A 21941-nucleotide genomic window follows, 5' to 3' on the forward strand; every position below is an offset into this window, starting at 1 on the left:
AAAGCGGAGCTCGCTGCTGTTAAGCCAGCAAACGTAGGCAACACAGCCTGCAAACTCCGGTCCGAGACCCAGTAAATGGAGCAAACGAAGGCTTTCAAGCCGGAGTGCGCTAGCGCTAGAGGCATAATTGTTAGATTGTAAACTGCTCTCAGGCAAGAGTTGTCTTTCTTTATTGGAACCGTAAGAGAGCAGTTTTTAGTCGGCAGCGCTTTGGGAGAACAGAACCACGCCCCCCCCCCCCCCTATTAGTAAAGCAGGCAGACAACCCAACCCGGCATTAACTACCTAGCCTAATGTTTGTTGACGTGCCGAATCTTAAGCCCCAACCTACAGATACCCTACCTGAGCTGATAGAGCTACCCTAGCTGACCTACCTTCTACAGCGACAGAAGCGGAAAGAGTCAGTTCACAACGACGCTACGAGTCCGAAGGCATTGCTACCGCCTCACACTCTGAGAGCGTCTTGCAGCGAACACGCTGCTTATGTTCAGTTTGTGACTAGAGGCGATGGTGAGGGCAGAGATGTTTCTCACCATTAACCTCGAGCCTTGGCACAGTACAGAGATCGAAGCCGTAACTTGTAAGGGATTCCTCTTTCCATTCATGGGGGGTTTTCTATTTTGCTTATTTCCATAAGTTATAATTAAAGAAGAGGGGATCATACCCACCCAAATGATTTGAGAAATAATTTAGCCTTGAGCTTGTGAGTTCTATGAGAGGCAGAGCATGGTTCTGTGGGATTCAGTAGGGAAACCTTGTTGGTATGCCAAGGCTGGAGTTGTTGGGATTCCTTCTCCATAATTAAGTGAAGGGCCTAACATATCCTTCTTGTTTCTATTTTCTTATTCTTCATTCTATTTTCTTATACTTCATTGTATTTTCTTCTTCTTCCTTCAAGTTTCAGATCAAGATATAGTGTTGGTTTAGCAAACCATTCCTTCCATCGAATTGAAGTTTTCTTGGGCATTCACTACTGATTCCTATGTGCTGTTACAGCATGTTCTCCATCCTTACTTCCTATAGTTCTACATGTTACTAAATCTGATTCACTTGCTATTTCTGTCCTCACTTACTAAATCTTCAAGCTGTTTAATAAGATTATGAGCACAAGGATAATGCCAGATGAATGAAGGAGAAGCATTGTGGTCCCAATCTACAAAAATAAAGGTGATATTCAAATCTGCAATAATTATAGAATCATAAAACTAATGAGTCATACTGTGAAGTTATGGGAGAGGGTTATTGAAATCCACATGAGAAAAGTACTATTTCGGAGAACCAATTTGGTTTTATGCTAGGAAGATCCATGATGGAAGCTATTTTCTTACTTAGGAAGCTCATGGAAATATTTAGAGAGGGCAAGAAGGATCTTCATATGGTTTTTATTGACCTACAAAAAGCATACGACAAAGTCCGTAAAGAGATAATTTGGCATATACTGGAGAAGAGAAGGGTGTCAAGTAAATACATGGACATAATTAAGGATATGTATGATGGTCTAGTGACTAGCGTAAAAACTATAGGGGGTCAAGGTAGTGAATTCCCAATTACAATTGGGCTACATCAAGGATCAGCTTAAGCCCTTATTTGTTTATGCTTATCATGGATGATTTAACCAGAGACATATAGGATGAGGTTCCTTGGTGTATGCTTTTTGCTGATGATATTGTCTTGGTGGATGAAACAAGAACAAGGATTAACGCCAAGTTGGAGTTATGGAGATCAACCTTTGAATCAAAAGGTCTTAAGATAAGTAGAATAAAGACGGAGAATATGGTGTGTAACTTTAGTTACACTAGGATGGTTAAGGAGGTGGTAAATATTGATGAGGGAGATTCCACAAAAGTGATTGTTTCAGGTATCTAGGCTCAATCATAAATAAAGAAGGTTGTATGGAGGATGATGTTGCTCGTAGAATTATAATAAGATGGATGAAGTGGAGAGGGGCGTTCGAAGTGTTGTGTGATCGACATATTCCTTTAAAGCTTAAAGGAAAATTTTATAGGACTGTCATACAACTGGCTATGGTGTATGGTGCGGAATGTTGGTTACTTAAGCAGCATGAAATAGATAAACTAAGTGTAGCGGAGATGAGGATGTTGAGATGGATGTGGCGCAAAACTAGGAAGAATAAGGTAAGGAACGACCATATTAGAGCTAATTTGGGAGTAGCTCCGATACAGTATAAGCTACGAGAAAGTTGTTTGAGGTGCTATGGTCATGTGGAACGGAGACATCGGGATGCTCTAGTACGGAGGAGCGATTTGATTCAGATTATAGGAGCTAAAAGAACCAGGGGCAGGCCTAAATTAACCATAGGAGAAGTGGTGAGGAAAGACATGCATAGCATAGGACTTGTATCATATATGACTTTGAATAGAGCTAATTGGAGAGCAAGGATCCATGTAGCCGACTCCATTAAGTTGGGACATGGGATAAGGCTATGTTGTCATTGTTTGTTACTAAATCTATTCTAATATTTCTATTTTGGGTTCTAGCTGCTATTTCTATGAGTTACAAAATCTATTCAACCAGAATTTCATGCATATCTTAGTTGTCCCTATACCTGTGATCCTGTCGCAAGCTGATCTCCCATTGCACTTCACTGATTTGAGATTATCACTTTATTAGATAATTTGAGGCTTATTTTATCCTAATGTACATAATTGTTGATTAGTTTCAATAGGTAATACATTGCAGAAAGCTGCTGCCACAACCCGAAGTATAAATGTATAATTCACCAACCCCTCCCCCTCCCCCCCCCCCCCAAAAAAAAAGTAGAGTCCTAGAAATCTTTTGATGCAGGAGCACTTCCTTGGACCGGGCCAAACCTGTTTGAGGGCCCTCCCCGAGAATTAGGCCTGAATTGGGACTTGGCTCTAGTAGGATAATTAGAGATTAATTTTCTATATTATGATAAACTTTAATATTTAATATATTTATTTTGTTTTATTTTTGTAGGAAGTTGGATATGTTGGGGTTTGCTTAGGATTAATTTCTTTATTGAGTTTGTTCCTAGGTTGAATGGGTTTCTTTATTTGTGAGTTGGATTTCTTCTTATTTAAAGATATGTAACCCAACGATTAGAGTAGTTGATTGAAATGGAATGAGTATTGGATTGTGGGTTGCTGCCCTGCGTAGTGGGTTGGTTGCATGTTCAGCCTCTTCTTTTCCCTTGATTCGTTTTCTTTCTCCCCCAGGTACAACCTTCTTCCTTTATTAATTTTCTGGCTTCCTTTTCCCCTTCCCTGCTGTTAATCCCTGCACTTCATAAATTTCCTGCTACTAGAGGACAAACAGAAACACACGGAAGAGACCATAGACTTGGCATACCTTATTGGTTTGGTCTGAAACTTGGAGCATAAACCATCCTACCTTGGTCGACTAGAACCCTAGAAGACCAGCCCTGGAGATGCTCTCTGTCATGGGTTCCACACTGAAACAGGAACTTGCATCTCCTTCTTCAGGCAGACTACATTTCAGTGAAGTTTCTTTAGTTATTCGATCGCTGGTTTGGTAGAGTATTAGTTGGGTTTAGAGGGGTGAGACTGTGAGTTACAAACTTAAATATGAGACTTTGTGAAGTTTGAATGTGAATCATGGGTGCTGACTCAATCTGAAGAGGCACAACTCCACCGCCTTGGTTCTGGTTTCATGGAAGGAAGAAGAGGAACTCCTCGTTCATTACTTCACCTTTTCTTTCTTATTCCCAATATATATATGTGGTGAATAAATATATTACCAACCCCAGGAGGGGGCACGGAGAAAAAAAGGGCGGGGGGGGGGGGGGAATAGACAAGAGAAAGGGGAAAAAGGGGGGGGGGGGGGAAACAAGAACAAGCAACCCAACCTACGCAGAGGTGGTAGACTGTAATAGAAACAAATCAAGACCCTAGGAGACAACAATATGCCTGTTCCTTGGGGTATCCAAAAGGTGACTGGCGAGTAAGACTGAGCTTACAATATGCCTTATTCCCAATATTGCCCCTTTAATTTAAGTATTATTTCATTCATTACCTACCTCCTCTTTTAGTTCCAATTTTACCCTTCTCTTTTAAATCTCAATACCCATTCTGTCCCTAATTTTGTTATGTTGCCAAAGGGTATCCAAACTTCCACCTAATTACAGTCTTTGCCACTGAATTCTTTTTTGAATTATTTAGTATTCATGTGGGCCCACAGAAAACCCAACAGGGTTTTGGAACCCTTGGATCGCATTATCTTCCTCTACTGGAGCAGTCACTTGTTTGTGCTTGGATCATATTTGTTTTATCTGTTTACTTGATGGTTATTGTTATATATCTGATTGAGTTTTCGAAGTTTTTTTCTTGATTACTTACTCTGTCAATATCCCATTCTATATTGCTTGCATCAAGTGAACAAATAAACCTTGAGCTTTCATTTGGGAGTCCCTGTTAAAAGGCAGGGAAAACAGCCAATTGAATGCATTTGGCTGTACTTATGACACCAATGAATTTCTTGTTCACAGCATGCTGCAGATGAAAGGATTCGACTGGAAGAGCTGCGTCACAAGGTGGTCTTGTCTTTCCAGTAAAAACTCTTGCAGTGACAAATAGATCATATTCTGTTGCTTCATCCCCCAAAAAGAAAAATGTAATAGGTCACAAAGCTATGTGATTTCTCAGGTGCTATCTGGTGAAGGGAAGACTGTTGCTTATCTGGACGCTGAGCAAGAGTTGGTATGTCCATGTTTGATGCCATGAAAGATCTAAGTCGATGTTGATGGAAGCTTTTATTTTATAGTTGGGATTCAGATCTTGTATATTCTTGTTTCTTTTTTTAGGTTATTGAGTGATCACCACTGTTTAATGACATTATAAATAACAGGTACTACCTGAGATTGGATATCAGTTAGTGCACAACTATGCAGAACAGATAAAGAATTGGGGCTGGATCTGTAACATCCATGCTAATGTTTCAGGTTCCTTTACGAAGTAAGTGTTGTATATGCAAAACTGCCTTTCTTATTCATTATGTATTAAGGTCATACTAAATGAGAATCCTGTGACATGAGGGACTCTATTTTAACTGTTGGCTTGGTGTCAGGAAGACTCTTGTCTTGCCAATGCTAAGTGCCAATCTGATGTTAGGAAAATAATAAGTGCCCCTCATTTGAGGATGCTTCATTAGATTGAGATATAAGTAGTTCAGTATCTATGTTCTTGTAGTGTTTCAACTTTCCTTTGGGAATTGTTTGAGGCACCTCTATTTTTCCAATTAGGTGTTTTACTCCGAAAATATGGATTTACATTAAAGCTAATCTTCTATCTCAGATAATGAACCAATTTTAATCTCTTCTTCAGGAACATGAATCTCCTAAACAGGCAACCATCCACTGTCACACTTCTTGCGGTGAAGACCCAACTTTCCTTTTTATTTCTATTGCATGCTTATAACTTTGATGTTCCTGGACTCTCTTTTAGGTTCTGTTTTCTAGTTTTAACAGCATCAAATGGATAAAATAGTAAAAGGATTAAGAAAATCTTGAGAACTCATTTCCTTCGTAAACTATTTTGTTTTTATCAAATTTAGGGAATGATCCCTTCAAAATTAGTAGTTCTATGCTGTCAGGTTATCTCATACTTAGTTTATGTTCTTCTAACTGGTTATGTAGGTACCTTGTATTTTAGGTGTCAATTTAAAGGACAAGGATCTTCTGGAGTTTCTGGAGCAGGTAATGTTGAGCATTTTACACAAATCGTTTTCTTTACTAATAAATGTCTCAATGTTAGCTTTGCTAAAACTTGATAATATACTCAAGTTATTGATTATGATGATCTGGCTTCATTTTTTGTTACTGTCTCTAAGCTTGCTGAGACGGATGGATCATCAACTATGCCGCCTTCCGTACTTCGTGTCCTCAATTTTAAAGCATGCAGAGGTTGAAATGTCTGAAATCCCTTATTTTTATGTCTTTATCAAGTAGTAGATGTGAACTTTGTTGTCTCTACATGCTTTTCTGATTATGACCATTGGACTTAACAATTAAGGAGCAATCATGTTTGGGGATTCCTTGTTGCCGTCAGAATGTTCATTAATTATCAACGAACTGAAGCAGACCTCCCTGTCCTTTCAAGTAAGTTCATTGTTTATCAATTTTGGGCAGAGACGTTTAAGTCAAATTCCATCATATGGAGTTTCAATTTGTATTTACTATTCTGCAATGGGGTATAATTATTAGATGGGAAAATCTCAGGTCTAGATATTTAGAATGCTTTACAGGTCTGGGGCCTTTATAGCTTGTTATGTGTCATATGCTCTATTAGGTGGATCCCATGTAGATCACGTGAAACAAAAATTAGCATCAAAGGATAATGCCATGGTGTGATCTTTTGTTCATTTAATAGAATGATTGAGAAACTTTTTGAGTTCCAAAAAATTTCAAAGCATAACATTTAGATCGGATGGTTAAAACTCATCTAATCGTGTTGTTTTTTTTTATGTATAATATTTAAGATGGAACCTGTTTAGCCAATGGTTATGATCCTTTAAAGGTGCAACACGTGGCATGTTATTGGTGCCCCAGATCTGTGTACAGGTCTGCTGCTGGTCCCAGATCCAAGTCATTCCCATATTGAGAAGAACTAGGAGAGAGAATCAGTTGTATCTTCCCATCCCCTTCCCCCCCCCCCCCCAACAAGTCCCTTGTGTATGAGTTTCCCAAGCAAGGGAATTCTAGAGAGAAATTCTCTGGACCCTTTTAGGCTTCTACCTTGTAGAAGTATTTTAGTTCTGCCTTTGTGGCTCTCTGTTTGATTCATGCTGATTGTATTATTTTGTTGTTTTCAGGCTCCTCTTCTGTTCTGTCTCTTTTCTCTATTAAAATTCATTATTCGTTAAAAATAGATAAAAGACTGATTGAAAGGAGCCTTTTTGTAGTGTGCTCATGGGAGACCAACTACTGCCCCTATCGTCAACTTGAAGGCCTTGCACAAGCAGATTACCGAGCTTCAGTTGTGGAATGAAAATTCCAATGGATCGTGGCATGGTCTGCGTCGACATAAGCTCAGTCTTGAACGTTCAAAACAGCGTTTAAGCTCAGGTTGAGATTGATGTGGATGACAAGCAAGGATGCCTTCATGTTGTCAGGTTTATGCCTCCCATTTCATTCCCATCAAATTGAAGGCCTTGCATAAGTAGGTTGCTGAGCCTCAACTATGAAATTTGCTTTTAAATAACCTCGGGCGTGACTTTCACTGATTTGGGTTGACCTAAACATGGAGAGCAGTATTTAAGCACAAAGTCAGTGAAGATGACAAGCAAGGTTGCCTTCCCTAGTAATTTGGTGGCCCTCGGTTAGGTGCCAAGCCTGCACAATTTTGTTCATTTGAAATGCATTCTTTGATTTCTTTGTACACAGTTCTCAAAGTTTCACCTCAATCCTTCAATCAAGCCTACACGGTTGACTTCATCGAGGAAACAGATATCATTAATGTTTGGACCCTACATGGGATACATCAACATGAATTGTACAGTGATTGCGGATATGTTAAGATAAGGCTATTACATTTACCATCTCAAGAAAAGGCAGGAGTGATATGGTTGCTATTGCCTTTTTCCTTTCTGTTATTTTTTTTCACCTTAGTATGAATAACATCTATTCATGTAATGGATGGACTGCCAGTGCAGATGTAGTACAACAGAAAGAATTTTTGAAGCAGAATACAACATAATTAGTAGGAGTGGTTAATGTAGCTGAGTTGGGATGGGATTTAGTTGCTTATGCTTTGTTTGGAGCGAGGGAGTTCAAACTCCCATCCATTTACACTATAACTGGCAATAATTTGATAGTAGGTTTTCTGTTCTGTCAAATTAGAGTCCCTCAGCCATAACTAATTCCTGAATCCTGCATTCTGATTTCTTATTCTGCCATTGTAGGTGGAGCTATAGTGTTTTGAATTCGCACTCAAGGGAACTAACCCAGCTAAATAACAAAACTGGTTGTGATGCTGGATTGAACTCCCCCCCACCCCATCCACATATTATTACCATCCAATCACTATCACAGCAGTTTGGAATCCCAAGGACTCAAATGGCATTTCAATATCTGTTGATACTCGAGAGTTGGTTTCAGATGGGAAAATAATCTATATTTCATCCTTCAATTGGGATATTTGTAAAAGAGTTAAGTTTTCTGTCCAATTTGAAAGGAAATTTAAATGAGAAAACAATTAACTAATTCCAATCACTTCCAACGTGGTCAATTCCTTTCAATTTTCTAGTGCAACAAAATTTACTTGCTTGAGCATGAGGGAGTAAATAGAATAAAGAAAATTTCCCTGGATTGCCACAATCGTCTACAAAGAAATACCAGGAAACAGTAGTGCAAGGACCTTGGCCTGGGTTGGGTAATTGAAAATTTTGAACCATATTGACCCTTGAACCCCCAGCCATGCTACTTTGGTACAAAGTAGATTCCCATTTTGGCCCCACTTGAACCTTATCTGGAAGCACAAACGCTGCACATTCTCTCTCTTTTTATAGTGACAATATGCTACTTTCCTTTTCAGTGCCAGACTCCACAAAAATATAAGGAAAAAAAAAAGGTAAATACCGTAAAAAATGGCCAGAGCATTAAGAAAAGAAGAATAGAATTTTTTATGCACATGTGCACTACTTGCTTGTAAGCTAATCAGATAACCACAAAGATATCTGTCCCAAAAAATAAAAACGAATTTTTCAATGGGACTTTCAACAATAATACATTTGTAAACCCAAAGATTTCATAGATTTTTTTTTTTTTGGGGGGGGGGGGGGGGTTTGTCATAATATTCATGGTTAAGTACAACAATTTGATTAAACTCATGGATGCATGTGCTTCCCTTGGTTGAGATAAAGCATCCACTGTTGAAGATTTAATGATCATCACCTTCTGTGTCGGTATGTGAGCTTTCTTTACTATCTGTGGCAGCACACAAAGCCTTCCAGATAGGAATCAATATTTTCACCGGTGGTCTTAGTTCCTGCACAGAAGAATGCTAACCCCATTAGTCAAGAGCGATGCAGAAAAATGTATGCATTGAATTTTGTGGCTTATCTTTATATTCAATCTGTTAGATCTGAATTTCCAGCAGAGGAGTATTGCATTATAATGGGTTGGGGTGTATTTTATAAAAATCAAAGGTCTATGAGTTTAAGCATTGGGACTTTCTTGTAAGAGGTTTTTATTGTGTTACACTGAATTATAAACCCCATTTGTGGGGTCTAAAAGGGACTACAAAATTTAGTAAGCATTTATAGTCTAGCTGTTTAAGAGAGTTAGTTGTTGAATTTAGGCAAGTTTCTAGATTGTGAGTTTCTTGGGAAGGGGATTTTAGTCTACACATACTATAAGGGAAGTTTAATAGAATGGAATGAATTTTATGGTTGACATGGTAGAGAAAGGTTCTCTCCCTTGAGGTTTGATGGGCAGACCTAAATCTGTTCATGGTGGACAAATCCGGTTCTCACCTCTCCTTTTCTTCCTATCTCATGCACTAACTACTTTTCTCTTTTATTGCTTTAAATCATTTGATCAACTCAATTTTCCTTCTCGGTTCTCTCTGTAACTTTGCTAGTTGTCTTCTGGCTTAGATCTAGAAAGCAGATCTACTTTATTCTATTGGCCCTGCAGGTTTTCAAAATCCACCTACATCACAGATTATTAATTATTTTTTTAATAGCCAGAAAGGAGATTGAGGTAGGACTATCTCCCCCAACATTTTAAAACCAAAATTGGACTCAGTTGAGGTGCCACACTTAGCTTGGTGGTAAGGTCTCCAGCTGTTGCTAGTGAAGATCAGGGATTGATTCCTGCCTCACTTAGGTTGGTAGTGGAGGGAGAATTGCCCTTATGCCCAAACCGCCCAAAAAAACCAAAATTGGACTCAATTCCAAAACTGAGTTGACTTGGCCAATACAGCCCAACTCTGGCAGATATTGAAGGAACTCAGATAGGATAGGGTAGAATCAAACGGATTGGTTGCTGCCAATCCCTGACCTGAGTTTTCAGACCATTATCAACCCCCCCCCTCCCACCCACTCCCAAAAAAAGGATTCTTGGTGAACGAGTGAGAAACCCACCACCACCTACTATTTCCACTGCTTTCTACTGGCCTACCCTAGTTCAAGTATAATTAGGGAAGGCATCCTTTTCTATTTCTAAATTGCATTCTATTTCCCCTCTTTAGAAGAACAGGAAAAGTATATAGAAAGTAAACATAAAGAGACCAGAAGGTTATAAATACAAAGACTTTTACCTGAAAGACTAACATCAGTTCTGATTCACCACGTATAATCAAAGCCAGGCTCCAATAACAAGTGACAGGTGTCACACACTCATTCAGTAGAGGTCTCAAAATTTTTCCCAAGGGAACAAAGCGGTGGACAATTCTCCCACTGGATGAGGAAAACAAAATCATATTGAGAACACGAGAAAATTAATTATAGTAAATAGAACTAGCCACAAGCTTAGTTGTAGTTTCCCACAATGATAGATTGTTTAGTTGGTATAGTTTAGGGTTCACGAGGAACACCTAGGTTCATAAAGCACTGTAGTTCTTCAGTGGATTATCTAACTAACCATGGGTTAGAGGGAACAAGCAGAAAAACATTTGATAGTTTACTGAATTTGCCTTGTTCTTTGGTTGGCTCCTATACAACAACAACTCAGGCTTATCCCAACTAGATGGGGAATCAACTCTATTTGAAGTCATACTTGATACAAGACCTAAGCTATGCAAGTCTTTTCTCACCACTTCTCCTAGGGTCATTTGGTTGGCTCCTATACAAAAAACAAACAACAACTCAGCCTTATTCCAACTAAATGGGTTGGCTACATGGATCCTTGCCCTCCAATCAGCTCTATTCAAGGTCATACTTGATACCAGGCCTAAGCTATGCATGTCTTTCCTCACCACTTCTCCTAAGGTCATTTTAGTTCTGCCCCTGGCTCTAGTTCCTTCAATCTGAATCAAATCACTCCTCCGTACTGGAGCATCCAAAGGCCTCCGTTGAACATGGCCATGCCACCTCAAAGGACTTTCTCGTAACTTGTCATATATCAGAGCTACTCCCAAACCAGCTCTGATATGATCATTCCTTACTTTATTTGGTTGGCTCCTATGTCCATTCTAATTATTCTCTTCTTTCTTCTTTCCAATTATCTAATCATTATTAATAAGGAAATGAATAAAATGTAATTCTACTACTTACCAAATAGTATAATGATCATGATGATAAAGCACATATGAGAACTCAAACAAGTCACAACTCCCCCCCCCCCCCCAATAAAGTTTCTAATGTACCATCCACCAGTAGTCACTCTTTCATAAATGTGTGATAGATCTACATTAGAACATGTCACTTTCCTCTTTTTAGAAGTACTTACTCGAGCCGCAAGAAAAGAAAGTTGATAAATATCTAACAAAACTTTACAAGAACAAGTATCCGTTATTAGAGTTCAAAACTCCAAGGGGCCAACAAGGTCGAGTTGGATTGGACATGTGCAAGAGACCAGCAAATGCTGCGAGAATCTGTATTTCAACTCCCTTGTTAATGTTGAAAACTTTTAGCTTGTTCATTGCTGCATATTCTTTAGAGTTGTATGACTATTTGATGAATGACTCTTATACAGGATGCTCAATTTTGAAATTACTCTCATGTCAAAAAGTATGACCATCATTCTTCCCTCTTCCTTATACCATCTTCTACATATGTACATATCAAACCCAACCTATTCCAACCCCATGAATTCAAAATCTTAGCTCATTTCTGCAGCCCCTAAATCTCTAACCTATTCCAACCCCATATAAGTGTGGCCCTTCAAGCTCTCATACCTACCAGACACCAATCTTCTTGCCCTATCTATAAGTCAACAACCTTTAACCCTGACCAATGTCCTGAAAGTCTCAGGAAGTAACCCATATTTAGGCTCCATTTTAGGACCACCAATAAGAGTTCAGCCTTAACATATAGTAAGTTTAACATAATTGATTGCCATAAGAAATGAAAACCCCTAATCATGACAAATAAAAGTGAGGGTGTACTGTTGTAAAGCCCTGTGGGCTTGGATCCTTGGTCCTTACACCTAATGCATTAGCATTTCCCTTGATTTGAAGAGCCCTCATTGGTCCTCCAGCATTGATTGTGACAAAGTGGCTATGGTAGCTTTAAGCTGCAAAAACTTAAAAGTTTCTAGCAGCCATTAAGATGTATTAATCACTTGCACCAGGTTTTATAGATATGTTATTGTTATTTAAATAATTCCTCAGGTTCAGCAGTACAGTCATCATAAATTTCCTGAGATAAAACATTAATTGGTCATTATATGTATGTTTGCATCAGTAAAGAATACTTTTTAAGCTGTCTGCAACACAACTTTGTCTTTCTAGTTATTATTGCAACAAGACAAGCAGTCTCTCCTCCTATATCTAATTTTGTCTTCTATTGATGGCTCAATCATTTTTTCATGGTTGATCAGCTTGTCCATAAGTGTCTATTAAAGAAAACAAGTTCTACTGCAAACATATCTTGCATTTAGAGACATATGAAAGTACTCACTGTGGTCCTACGTTTTCCCAAATCAGAAATAATAACAAAAATAAACTTCCTCACCCAGAATAACTTTTATAACAATAATTAATCACAATTGTGTCCCAGAGGACGTACCATGGCGCAACGGTAAGGTTGCTCCATTGCAATCTAGTGTTAGCTGGTTCGATTTGGGAAACAGCCTCTCCATGAAGCGGGGGTAAGACTACATACATTATGACCCTCCCTAGACCCCGCAGTGGCGGGAGCCTTGTGCACTGGGTACGCCCCTTTTTTAATTAACCACAATCTTAATTAATATAAAATTTCTGTTTTGAGATACAATAATACCTTCCATAGTGTGTCTCGAGTTGCACACCAAATGTTGGCATAACCACCACTGACTCTGTTTTATTCAAGCATAAACTAAGTGGTAAGATAGATGTGATGATTTCTTGGAAAAGATAAGTGATAATCAAATACAAGCACAATAACTCATGTTAGCTTGAATTCCATGGGAAAAAGAGGAGAATAAAGAAAATAATCAAGGATGTACTTAAAATTAGGGTGGGAGAGTCTGAAAATCATTTAAAATCAGTTCAATGTAACCTCAAGAAAATGTTAAATACATTTAACCTAATCTTACATATTGAGAGGGATGCAGCAGAATTGCATGAAAGAAATAAGAAAAACAGACCATGAGACAGGTACAAGAGTTAGAGTTAAAGATATGCGTCAGTGGACTCAACTTGACTGAAATATTCAAGATAAGGAAGGTAGAAAGTCAAAGAAGCAATGGATTGTTGTTTAATGTGATTTACAGATATTATAGAGCTATTTCTGTTTGGGGTCCGTTTTTAAAAGAAAAAATAATTAATTACACTATTGACAAAACATCAACATTAATTCCGCTTGTCGTCTCGGGTCAAATTGTTTGCCTATAATTAAAAGATGGCTCAAAGTAGAACATCAAAAAAGCCCTTGGCCTTTCAGGTACTTAAACTCTTGGAATTCTTGTAATCAGCTAGTACTCTAGTAGTGAGTCCAAACTCCTAAGTGTAATTAGACTCAGTTGTGACTTAGATCTAAATTTTTTTTTGTACTCCATGGCTTTCCTTGTATAAAATTAATAAAGAAAAATAGAAAGGAAAAATATCTACCCCCTCCCCTCTAAGTTTGCCTAATATCAATCCAGTACCCAAGTTTTGAAAAATATCTACCCCCTCCCCTACTTTATAAAGATTATATCAACCGTACCCTAACCATGTAACGGTGTTAAAAAAAACCTGTGTAAAGACAAAATTACCCTTTTTAATATCTATGGAAAACATTTGTCTTTCTCCCTTGATTATGAAAAGACTATATTACCCTTATGTAGAGTTAAAAGGCAAATCAAACGAATCTTGGCTTTCATCGATCAACTTCGACAACTCCGACTTGGGTAACCTTAATTTTACCCTCACCACGCCGGCGTCGGTCACGAGACTTCTTTCCTTCACGGACGACAAATCTGAAGTTGCCCGTCGGGTGAACATGAGGCTTTCCATTCTCTCTTTTGCACTCATCCGAACCCCTGGCCTCACTTTCCTCTGAAGAATATTCTTATCTTGTTGTTGAGGAAATTTTGTTCTTTCCAAGAGGAAATAGAGTTTCCTTGGCTTCAGTTCTTGTTGTGGTTCCAAAGGCTTTGCTTTGATGCCGAAGTGCTTCACAGCTTCTGATTCTATGAGGATATGGCCTGGGTAGTCTTTCGTTACTTCCCCTACTTTTAATGGCGTTTTAAACTTAACCGTCTCGCCATCTACGGTCATCACCTTCGCTAATCTTCTCCTTGCTCCTATTGTATTTCCCATTTTTTGTTTTGTGAATTTCAAATTCGAAACTCAGGCTTCTCTCTTGTTCCAGCAAGAGAACGATTTGGGAGAACTAACTCCGTTCTTCTATTTACCATAAGAAATGGATAGATAGATAGATAAGAGGGAAGAGATAGAGGCGAAGAGAGAGAGAGCCCGTGATATGTGGGCCGAACTCGTATTTGGAGGTGTTGAAGGAGATGGATTTTCGTAATTAAATATTGATTAACGTAAATAAAATATTAATGTGAAAAAGATGAGAGAATAAAGCTTCTCAAGTCTTCCTAGTTCTCGTGTGAATCTGTGAAATTTGGGGAAGATTCGTTTGATTTGTTCCTAGTATGAGTTCATCAAAATCTATCAAGACAAATCTATTTAGTAACTCTGTTTTGCTTACAATTAGATGATGAAAGTAGCAGAGAGAAGATGAAGATCGGCGGCATGTGTTGTGGTGTTGCCGCTGCTGCTGCTGCTATGATGGTGGTGCTGGCACTACTGCTGCTGCTATGGTGGTGGTGCTGGCGCTGCTGCCGGAATAATACGAAGAAGAAGAGGATCTGCCAGAGAAGAAGAAACCAGAGAAGCAGAGGAAGAAGAAGAAACGGAACAGGCAGTTAGAGACAAGAAGAAGGTGGGGCCAGTTCGGTTGTTCGTCTTCTTTGTTTTTTTTTGTTTTTTGGTAGAACGTCTTCTTTCCCTTGTTTATTTCTTCATTTTTTAGTTGCAGGTATGAAAAGGTCTTTGGCTTTTGGGGAAAAACGATGAAATGGGATTTGATTTTGAGAGAAAAACGATAAAAAAAATGCCTTTTGGGGGGGAAAAACGATAAAAAAAAAAAAAGAGGGGATTTTGGGATTGGAGGGGTAAAATTGGAATTAAAATAACTTAAGGGTAATTTGGGGGTTTAGATAAATTAGATCTGTCCACGTCATCAGTTAATAGTCATTTTTTAACGGTTAGGGTACGGTTGATAAAATCTTTATAAAGCAGGGGAGGGGGTAGATATTTTTCAAAACTTGGGTACTGGATTGATATTAGGCAAACTTAGAGGGGAGGGGGTAGATATTTTCCCAAATAGAAACTTCAAAACAAATTTAATTGTTATTTGTACTTGTATTATTAAGCTCTTCAGACTTTATCCAAGTTCCTGTGAATTTATTTGTGTTATAGCCTATAGGCAACAGGATTCTTGTGTTATTGATTAATTTAACTGCTCTGAAATAACCTCGCTCTATAGACAAACCAAATAGAACAAAGGTCAAAGGGTTGACTATGTGCAATGAAAAACAAAAGCAAGAGAGGCAAATGTCACTGCAATAGTGACGTCTCTACGATGTTGATCATGGGTAGCAAGCCTACCATGACAGATAAAGCTTCAGTGGCTGAATTTTCACATCTGTAAATAAAAAAACTGAGTATCTGCTTAACTCACCTTTCACCACACGCTTCCAATGCAATGATTTGGCAAATAACAAACCCAAAAGAGTGCTCCAAAGGAAAACAGCCCAAGAATTTTCCTGTTTTGCATTTTGCAAGGCAACCATGTCAGCTATTTATCATCAGTGATATCTTTGAGGTTAAGTCAATCTTGTCATGGTTAGTAACGATCAGTCGATCACAATACTAGTAATAACATTAGTAGCACCAGTAGCAGCGGCAACAACAGCAACAGCAGCAGTAATAGTAATAACACTAAGGAAAATATTTTCTTGTCTGAGGTCCATTTCTGCTACATGAAGGCTAATCTGGTCATTCTGACCATTGAATCAATGGGGGTATCCTCTAGATTGGCCACACGCCAAATTTAGTTGCCCATCTAAATCATGTGGTCCACCATATGTTGAGCTCTTTCTTATGCAATTCTAAAAATATGATGGGGATGATGATAAAGAAAATAATAAAATATCCCAGAAACCATCTTCTTGCATACAAGATCTTGAGATCCTTGAGTTTCACATGTATAGTTTCAAATAAGATTGTTTCCTTCTTTTTCTTTCCAGTTTCTGATATTCTCAAGTAAGATAAGGAAGCAGTCAAAATATTGAAAATCCCTTGAGAGTTTTGCTTGACAAGGACCAGTTGAGAATGAATTTCAACAAACATCAACGCAGTGACAGAACATTCAGAAACAGAATGATTGTGGGAGCATCTAAACCATATCATCCGAAATCACTATCAATTAGAAAATACATTTCCACCTAATTCCAGCCATTTAGGAAAGCAGTAGTCTCCTTAAATATCAATCCAGGACTGGGAAATATTATAAGGGAGAGAAAACAAATGCAGCAAAGAGAGACCAATATCTACCTTGAACATTACGATATTACAGGCATTTGCCAGCAAGAGGAGAGAAGCAATGTACGCCAGAAACCTCCCTGTGCCACTCCTCTGAACGACAACATGGTGAGTATCAACTGCTTGGAAAGGTCCAACATAGTTATCATGGATGTAGGTGTATCTCCCATAGGCAAAGGTGACCTTGGTCATTCTTAAACTGAAGCAGATGAATATTCATTCAAATAATCCTTGGTTATAACTCAGTCAAAAATAGCATGAACCATTTGTAAGCCATAATACATTGTGTATCTAAATTGTTTGATTGATGCTTTATGTAAATCAATATCCATATATAGGTGTCACACCAGTAACACTAAGAGAAGTTTATTCTTATCAACAACACTTTCTGAGAAAAATGAAGTAATAAGTTCTGCACTTCTGCAGTACCATAACCATCAATAGTGTTTATTTGCTGAAGCATTATGAAGTTGTTATTAAATACCTGTCCAACTCCTTTATTAGGCATGGGACGTGCATAAAATGTATAAGTTTGATTTTCCACAATGTTAAGCTGATAAATAATCTAGTTGATAATTTACACTACATAATAATATGACAACACATAATTTATCATTCAAGGTAGCCATATTTATCCGGAATGCATAGAAGTATTTCTGATCATTTAGGCCAGACTAAGAAGCTGCTTGAGAAAAGAAATGGCCACAAAATAATCAGCATTCTTCATCAGCTAAGAATAAAAAAATGACAGTCATTAACAAGCCAAAACCTCCGAGAATTTTCAGCATGATGAGCATCTTAACTTTTTTAAAAACTTGTAAGCCTTTTCCAATTTGTTTGCATCAATTAGCTAGTTATTCAATATCCTATAGATGAAATTGATAGGGCAGAATCCTTTACACAAGGATTCTTCATCCTACATTTCCTGCTTCCTTGTGAATAACCAAAGCAGCATGTGGAGGACCAAAGCTACACAAACGTTCAATAAAATATGTTCCTGCATCTGTTTTAGGAATAATTCATCTACATAACATCTCATCAAAAATTTAAAGTGCATCGGCCACTCTTTATGACTTAAGAGATCTAATCAGTTTGGTAAACGTATCAAAATCTGGTGCACAATTCATTTTCAACAGTTTCTTGTAATATTTCTGATGTAGATTCTGGCCAGAGGAAAAAGCAAAAAAACCATCGAATTTTTGGGCCAGAACTGGACCAGCTCGAGCCAGCCCAGCAGGACCAACTCAAGCCAGCCAAGCAGGGACCAAAGATGTCCCACAATTTTGATAGGATTCCCCTTGGACCAGTTAAGTAGTATTGGTGCATTTCAGTAGTTATCACATTTAGTAATTTCTAATTTGTTCCTTGCATGTGGCTGAATTATAAAGCCTAGTAGTTCTAATTTAGTTACCTTCTATTTTAGTTAGGATTTAGTAGTTTCTATTTTAGATTAGTTCTTATTTTAGAAGTTTCTATTTTCTAATGTAAACTTGCCTAAGCTATTAATAGGCTTCACATTGTAACGAAGGAACAGATTTTGATAATAGAATTTTCTGGCCAATTCAGCCATCGAATTATGGGAGATCCTCCTTGTTTCAACAGCTGAGATAGCTGTCGGTGAGAGACCATGCAGAGAGAGTCATTCCCCTACCCCTTTCTCTTCTTTATTACCCTGCTCGATCTCTGTTGAACTGCTGCCGTGACTGTTGCTGCTACTGGAGAACATCATTTGAAGGCTTCTGTGATCCCTCATTCACTTCTGAGTATTGCAGCTAATGCTGCGGTTGCTGAACTGACAAATCAGAGGCCGTACCATCCTATGGATTCAAGTTCTGCTTGGGTTTTCTGCTGTTACTTTCAAGGTTGCAAAACCCCTTATCCCTCCATCCAAAGTTGACGAGTTTTGGAGCACAACTCCACCCCATCATCCACTCCACTTGACCACACTCCCATTCCATTCCAGTGGCTGGATTAGCCTGCATCATAAAACCTTCTATTTTCATTCGTCCCTTCCATCTCCACTTCTACCCATCAACATTGACCCAAACTTGCAGGTCAAGCTCCAATCATCTAGGCCTACACTCGGCTACTGTTGGAGTTCTAGAACAGCACTGTTTTGAGGGTTTCTCTTAACCTTCTATTTTGGTGTTTCACTGATATCACCGCATCAGGCCATCAGAACTGAATCAAATTTGGAGTCAAGCATCCCTTTAGCATCAGCTACACTCGATCCAAGTTGGGTGATCATCACTTGGCTGGTTTGGTTTCTATACCGAATCATTTACTTTCTAATTTGGTAACCTACTGATTCTACTGTTTCTGGCCATCCAAATCAGTCCGTGTCTTTGAGGGTTTGCTGAGCATTCTCAGCCTTGCATTCGGCCTGGTCACAGTTCCTTTTAAGTGGCTGAAGTTGTGTTTGACTTGAACCCTAAATCCTATTTTCGGACCTGGTTTGTACCCTGCTGTTAGGGTTATTGCTGGTTGACTGCTGTGATATATTTTGGGTTTAATTGGGGCTGGGTTAACCCTAACCTTGCCTTACGTTAATTTCACTTATATACTGTGGACGAACCCAAACCACCAACTGATATAAAATTAGAAATCATCACATTGAAAGCAACAGTGTCGGGTGGACGGCCTTTCTCCTGCATCTCGTCGAACACCTCCACAGCACCATCAATCACCAGCTCTTCCTAGACTCTCGAGAAGGTAAATAAGCAGTCAAGATCTAACCCATCTTCTATCATTGCTTTGAAACTCCTCTCTACTTCACTAACTCCACCTAATTTTTTACCACCCACTGATGATAATATTGTACATTGTACGGTTAACGGGTATCTTTCAATTTATTGCAAGAAATAGTGAATGTGCAATACCAGCACTGGCATAGACTGGTTAAAGCACGTTGAGAGGCTCTGTATCACTTTTTAGACCCAAGCCGTTCCATTCTCTGAAACATTTGAATTGCTTTCGACACTTTGCAAGCTCTAACATAACTGTCCATTTCACTCGAAAGAGTCTTGGTAAGGGAGTAGCCCATGTTTATTCATTTCATCCAAGATCTCTTCCAAAAATTTGAAGAACTTCTCCAACCTAATGCCCTTATAATTATATGGTTAAAAAAAAAAGTGACCATTGCCTCTCCGCCTAATTTTCCACTGCTCATTACTTCCGCCACAGAGTGACCATTAAGGCAGATTCGATTGCAGATTTGCCGCAGAGTTTCTGAATGAAAACACCCCGCAATTTCTCTGCTAGTGTAGGTACCCATCCACCGCCCTGGATTCTATCGGATTATCTGATTAACTTTCTGTAAAATGACGATTTCTCAGTGTGTTTGTGTTGATAGGCAAACAGATTATAGAGTTTTTCCAGCACAAATAGTTCGTCTACGTTAGACATGCATTTAGTTTGGTCGTCTAATGGTTCATGAATCCAAAGAGCTTTTGGTTAAATCTAGGGTTGAAAACGGGATATAGATGAAATTGATGAATTTGAAAGGAACTTGAAGGTACCTGGTTCAGTTGTGATGCTCAAGCAACCCTCTGGATCTTCTTGTTCTAAACGCCATTAGAGAAATGCGAAATCTGATAACGTCGATTTCGCGGCAAATAACGGTCCTTGTACAAGCTGTAAGCTCACTTTCTAAAATGGAGTATGATCTGACAAAGTCGACAATACCCCCATGTAGGTCGTGTTTGTTTATTTAAGGGTTTGAGGGGATGAGATGATAGAAATTGTTAAATAGAAGAAAATTCATTATTAATTCTTACTGACTTACTGTAGTTTATACAGATATTTTGCACTAATTTCGATTAAAAAAAAAACATATTCTAAATAGATTTATTTACAAAAATTTCCTTTAAAAGGGATCAGCGACCATTGGAGTGATCTAAAACATCTTCCTATTGGACGAAGTTGATAACATCTTCCCCCGTTATATGATAGTAATGATACCCTTTGTTAGTTGAGGTCAGTAGATTCTCTTTCACCATGGCTTAAGGAAAACTTGATAGATCATTTGTTTTCAATTAAAATTGTTCTACCAATACAAAATCAGGCTTCAAATCATAGTTGGAAAATCAGGTTTCTTGACTCGACTTGTCTTTCCAAAAAAATTGGTGATTCCGCCATGTCAAACCCAGTCAAGGCGAAACACATTCTTTAAAATTTTTTAATGCAATAAATATGTATAAATTATAAAAAAAAATCAGAAATACCAATAAAAATAAATAAATGAATCACGTATTAATGCATTTTGAGTTGAGGAGTTTAGGGTTTTTAACTGTTTAGAATACTGATTGACTATTTTAACTCAATTTCATTTCTAAGTGAACCCCATTATGATGTTTTAAAAATAATTAAACTCGTTGAGTTTGTCATGACTCAGATAACAATACCAAGCCTTGTTTGACTCGAATAATTTCTGACCCAGTTTCGTCATTTTTTATCCTAACTTAGTCTATACGACTCTTGACCAGGTTTTCTAAAATTTTGACTCGACTCGGGTGACTCGCTCCAATCAAAATCTAGTTTTCCAACTATGGCTTCAATATCTACTATGCCTAATATCATTGTACATCGATAAATCTGATACCACTTTTTGTGAACCACGATTCTTACTCATTTCATTGGTTAGATTTTTACCATGTCTCGTTTGTGGATCTTAAAAGAAAGGGAGAGGGATATACCCGCATGCAGTAAGCTAGTGGAGGACACCAATGACGGTGTGGGATGGGTCATCATAGATGAGGGGCACAAGTCATTTCAAAGGGAAAAAAAGAGAGATAGACATAGTTGGTGCTAGCTCGCAGTATGCGGGTGGTGTTCCCAGCCTTTTCTCTTTAAAAATAAAAAGAGATAGAGGAGCAGAGAGATGAGGTGAGGATTGAGGAGAGCAAGAAATATCAATTAATCACTTCATTGTCTATCCTTGGGATTTGGTTTGTCATCTTCATTGCTTTGGTCTACTAAAATTCACAAGCTCACCAACCATGTCTTTGCTACAAATGGATCCTCCTATCCTCACCCTAAGACTTCCATCTTGACATCCTCAAGGGCTAAAGCTGCCTCAAAACTTGAATGGTTCTTGGAGTTGGTTCCTTTTAGAGTTCACATTGAGCTGCTTTGCCATCCTGCGATTCCGATTTGATTGAAATGGGATGGAAGCCTCTCATCTACTTCAATCTCAAAACCATTAGACCATGACCCATCTTGAGAGCGTTCAAGTGGCTACCCAAGGAGGCGACCCAGGGGCAA

At 38.4% G+C, this 21941-nt stretch overlaps 2 protein-coding genes across 10 annotated transcripts in view; one reads left to right on the plus strand and one right to left on the minus strand.

Annotated features, from left to right (window-relative positions):
* Positions 1–7373, plus strand: part of LOC122658428 (DNA mismatch repair protein MLH3) — a 23471-nt gene extending 16098 nt beyond the window's left edge. For 6 of the 7 annotated variants that reach the window (XM_043853383.1, XM_043853382.1, XM_043853384.1 and 3 more), the window contains 8 exons: positions 4490–4534; positions 4647–4700; positions 4849–4955; positions 5325–5373; positions 5636–5695; positions 5830–5902; positions 6012–6097; positions 6901–7373. In XM_043853383.1, the coding sequence (XP_043709318.1) occupies positions 4490–4534; positions 4647–4700; positions 4849–4955; positions 5325–5373; positions 5636–5695; positions 5830–5902; positions 6012–6097; positions 6901–7068 (642 nt within the window). In that variant the 3' untranslated portion in view covers positions 7069–7373. Of the gene's footprint in view, positions 1–4489; positions 4535–4646; positions 4701–4848; positions 4956–5324; positions 5374–5635; positions 5696–5829; positions 5903–6011; positions 6098–6900 lie in introns of those variants that run through there. The other variant, XR_006332439.1, reaches the window with a different exon arrangement.
* Positions 6393–20326, minus strand: LOC122658429 (phosphatidylinositol N-acetylglucosaminyltransferase subunit H-like). 3 transcript variants are annotated; one of them, XR_006332440.1, is made up of 7 exons: positions 20198–20305; positions 16692–16873; positions 15817–15901; positions 12883–12937; positions 10260–10398; positions 8803–8984; positions 6393–6413 (listed from the first exon to the last, which is right to left on the minus strand). XR_006332440.1 is itself a non-coding variant. In XM_043853388.1 (6 exons), exons 2-6 carry the CDS (start codon positions 16869–16871, stop codon positions 8877–8879), a joined length of 567 nt encoding a protein of 188 aa, XP_043709323.1. In that variant the 5' UTR covers positions 16872–16878; positions 20198–20326; the 3' UTR covers positions 8777–8876. The 3 variants fall into 3 exon arrangements, 2 of the variants coding, with proteins under 2 accessions (XP_043709323.1, XP_043709325.1); XM_043853388.1 differs by lacking the exon at positions 6393–6413 and having other exon boundaries at positions 8777–8984; positions 16692–16878; positions 20198–20326; XM_043853390.1 differs by lacking the exon at positions 6393–6413 and having other exon boundaries at positions 8777–8984.
* Between the last annotated feature and the right edge of the window lie 1615 nt (positions 20327–21941).

Source organism: Telopea speciosissima, chromosome 4 (assembly GCF_018873765.1).
Source record: "Telopea speciosissima isolate NSW1024214 ecotype Mountain lineage chromosome 4, Tspe_v1, whole genome shotgun sequence".
NCBI lineage: Eukaryota > Viridiplantae > Streptophyta > Magnoliopsida > Proteales > Proteaceae > Telopea > Telopea speciosissima.

Coding starts and splice junctions, on each gene's coding strand:
- LOC122658429 (XM_043853388.1), bottom strand. CDS start 16,871: ATGACCAAGGTCACCTTTGCCTATGGGAGATACACCTACATCCATGAT. Junction 12,938..15,816: donor TTGGAAGCGTGTGGTGAAAG/GTGAGTTAAGCA, acceptor TGAATAAAACAG/AGTCAGTGGTGGTTATGCCA. Junction 8,985..10,259: donor AACTGATGTTAGTCTTTCAG/GTAAAAGTCTTT, acceptor TCTTCTGTGCAG/GAACTAAGACCACCGGTGAA.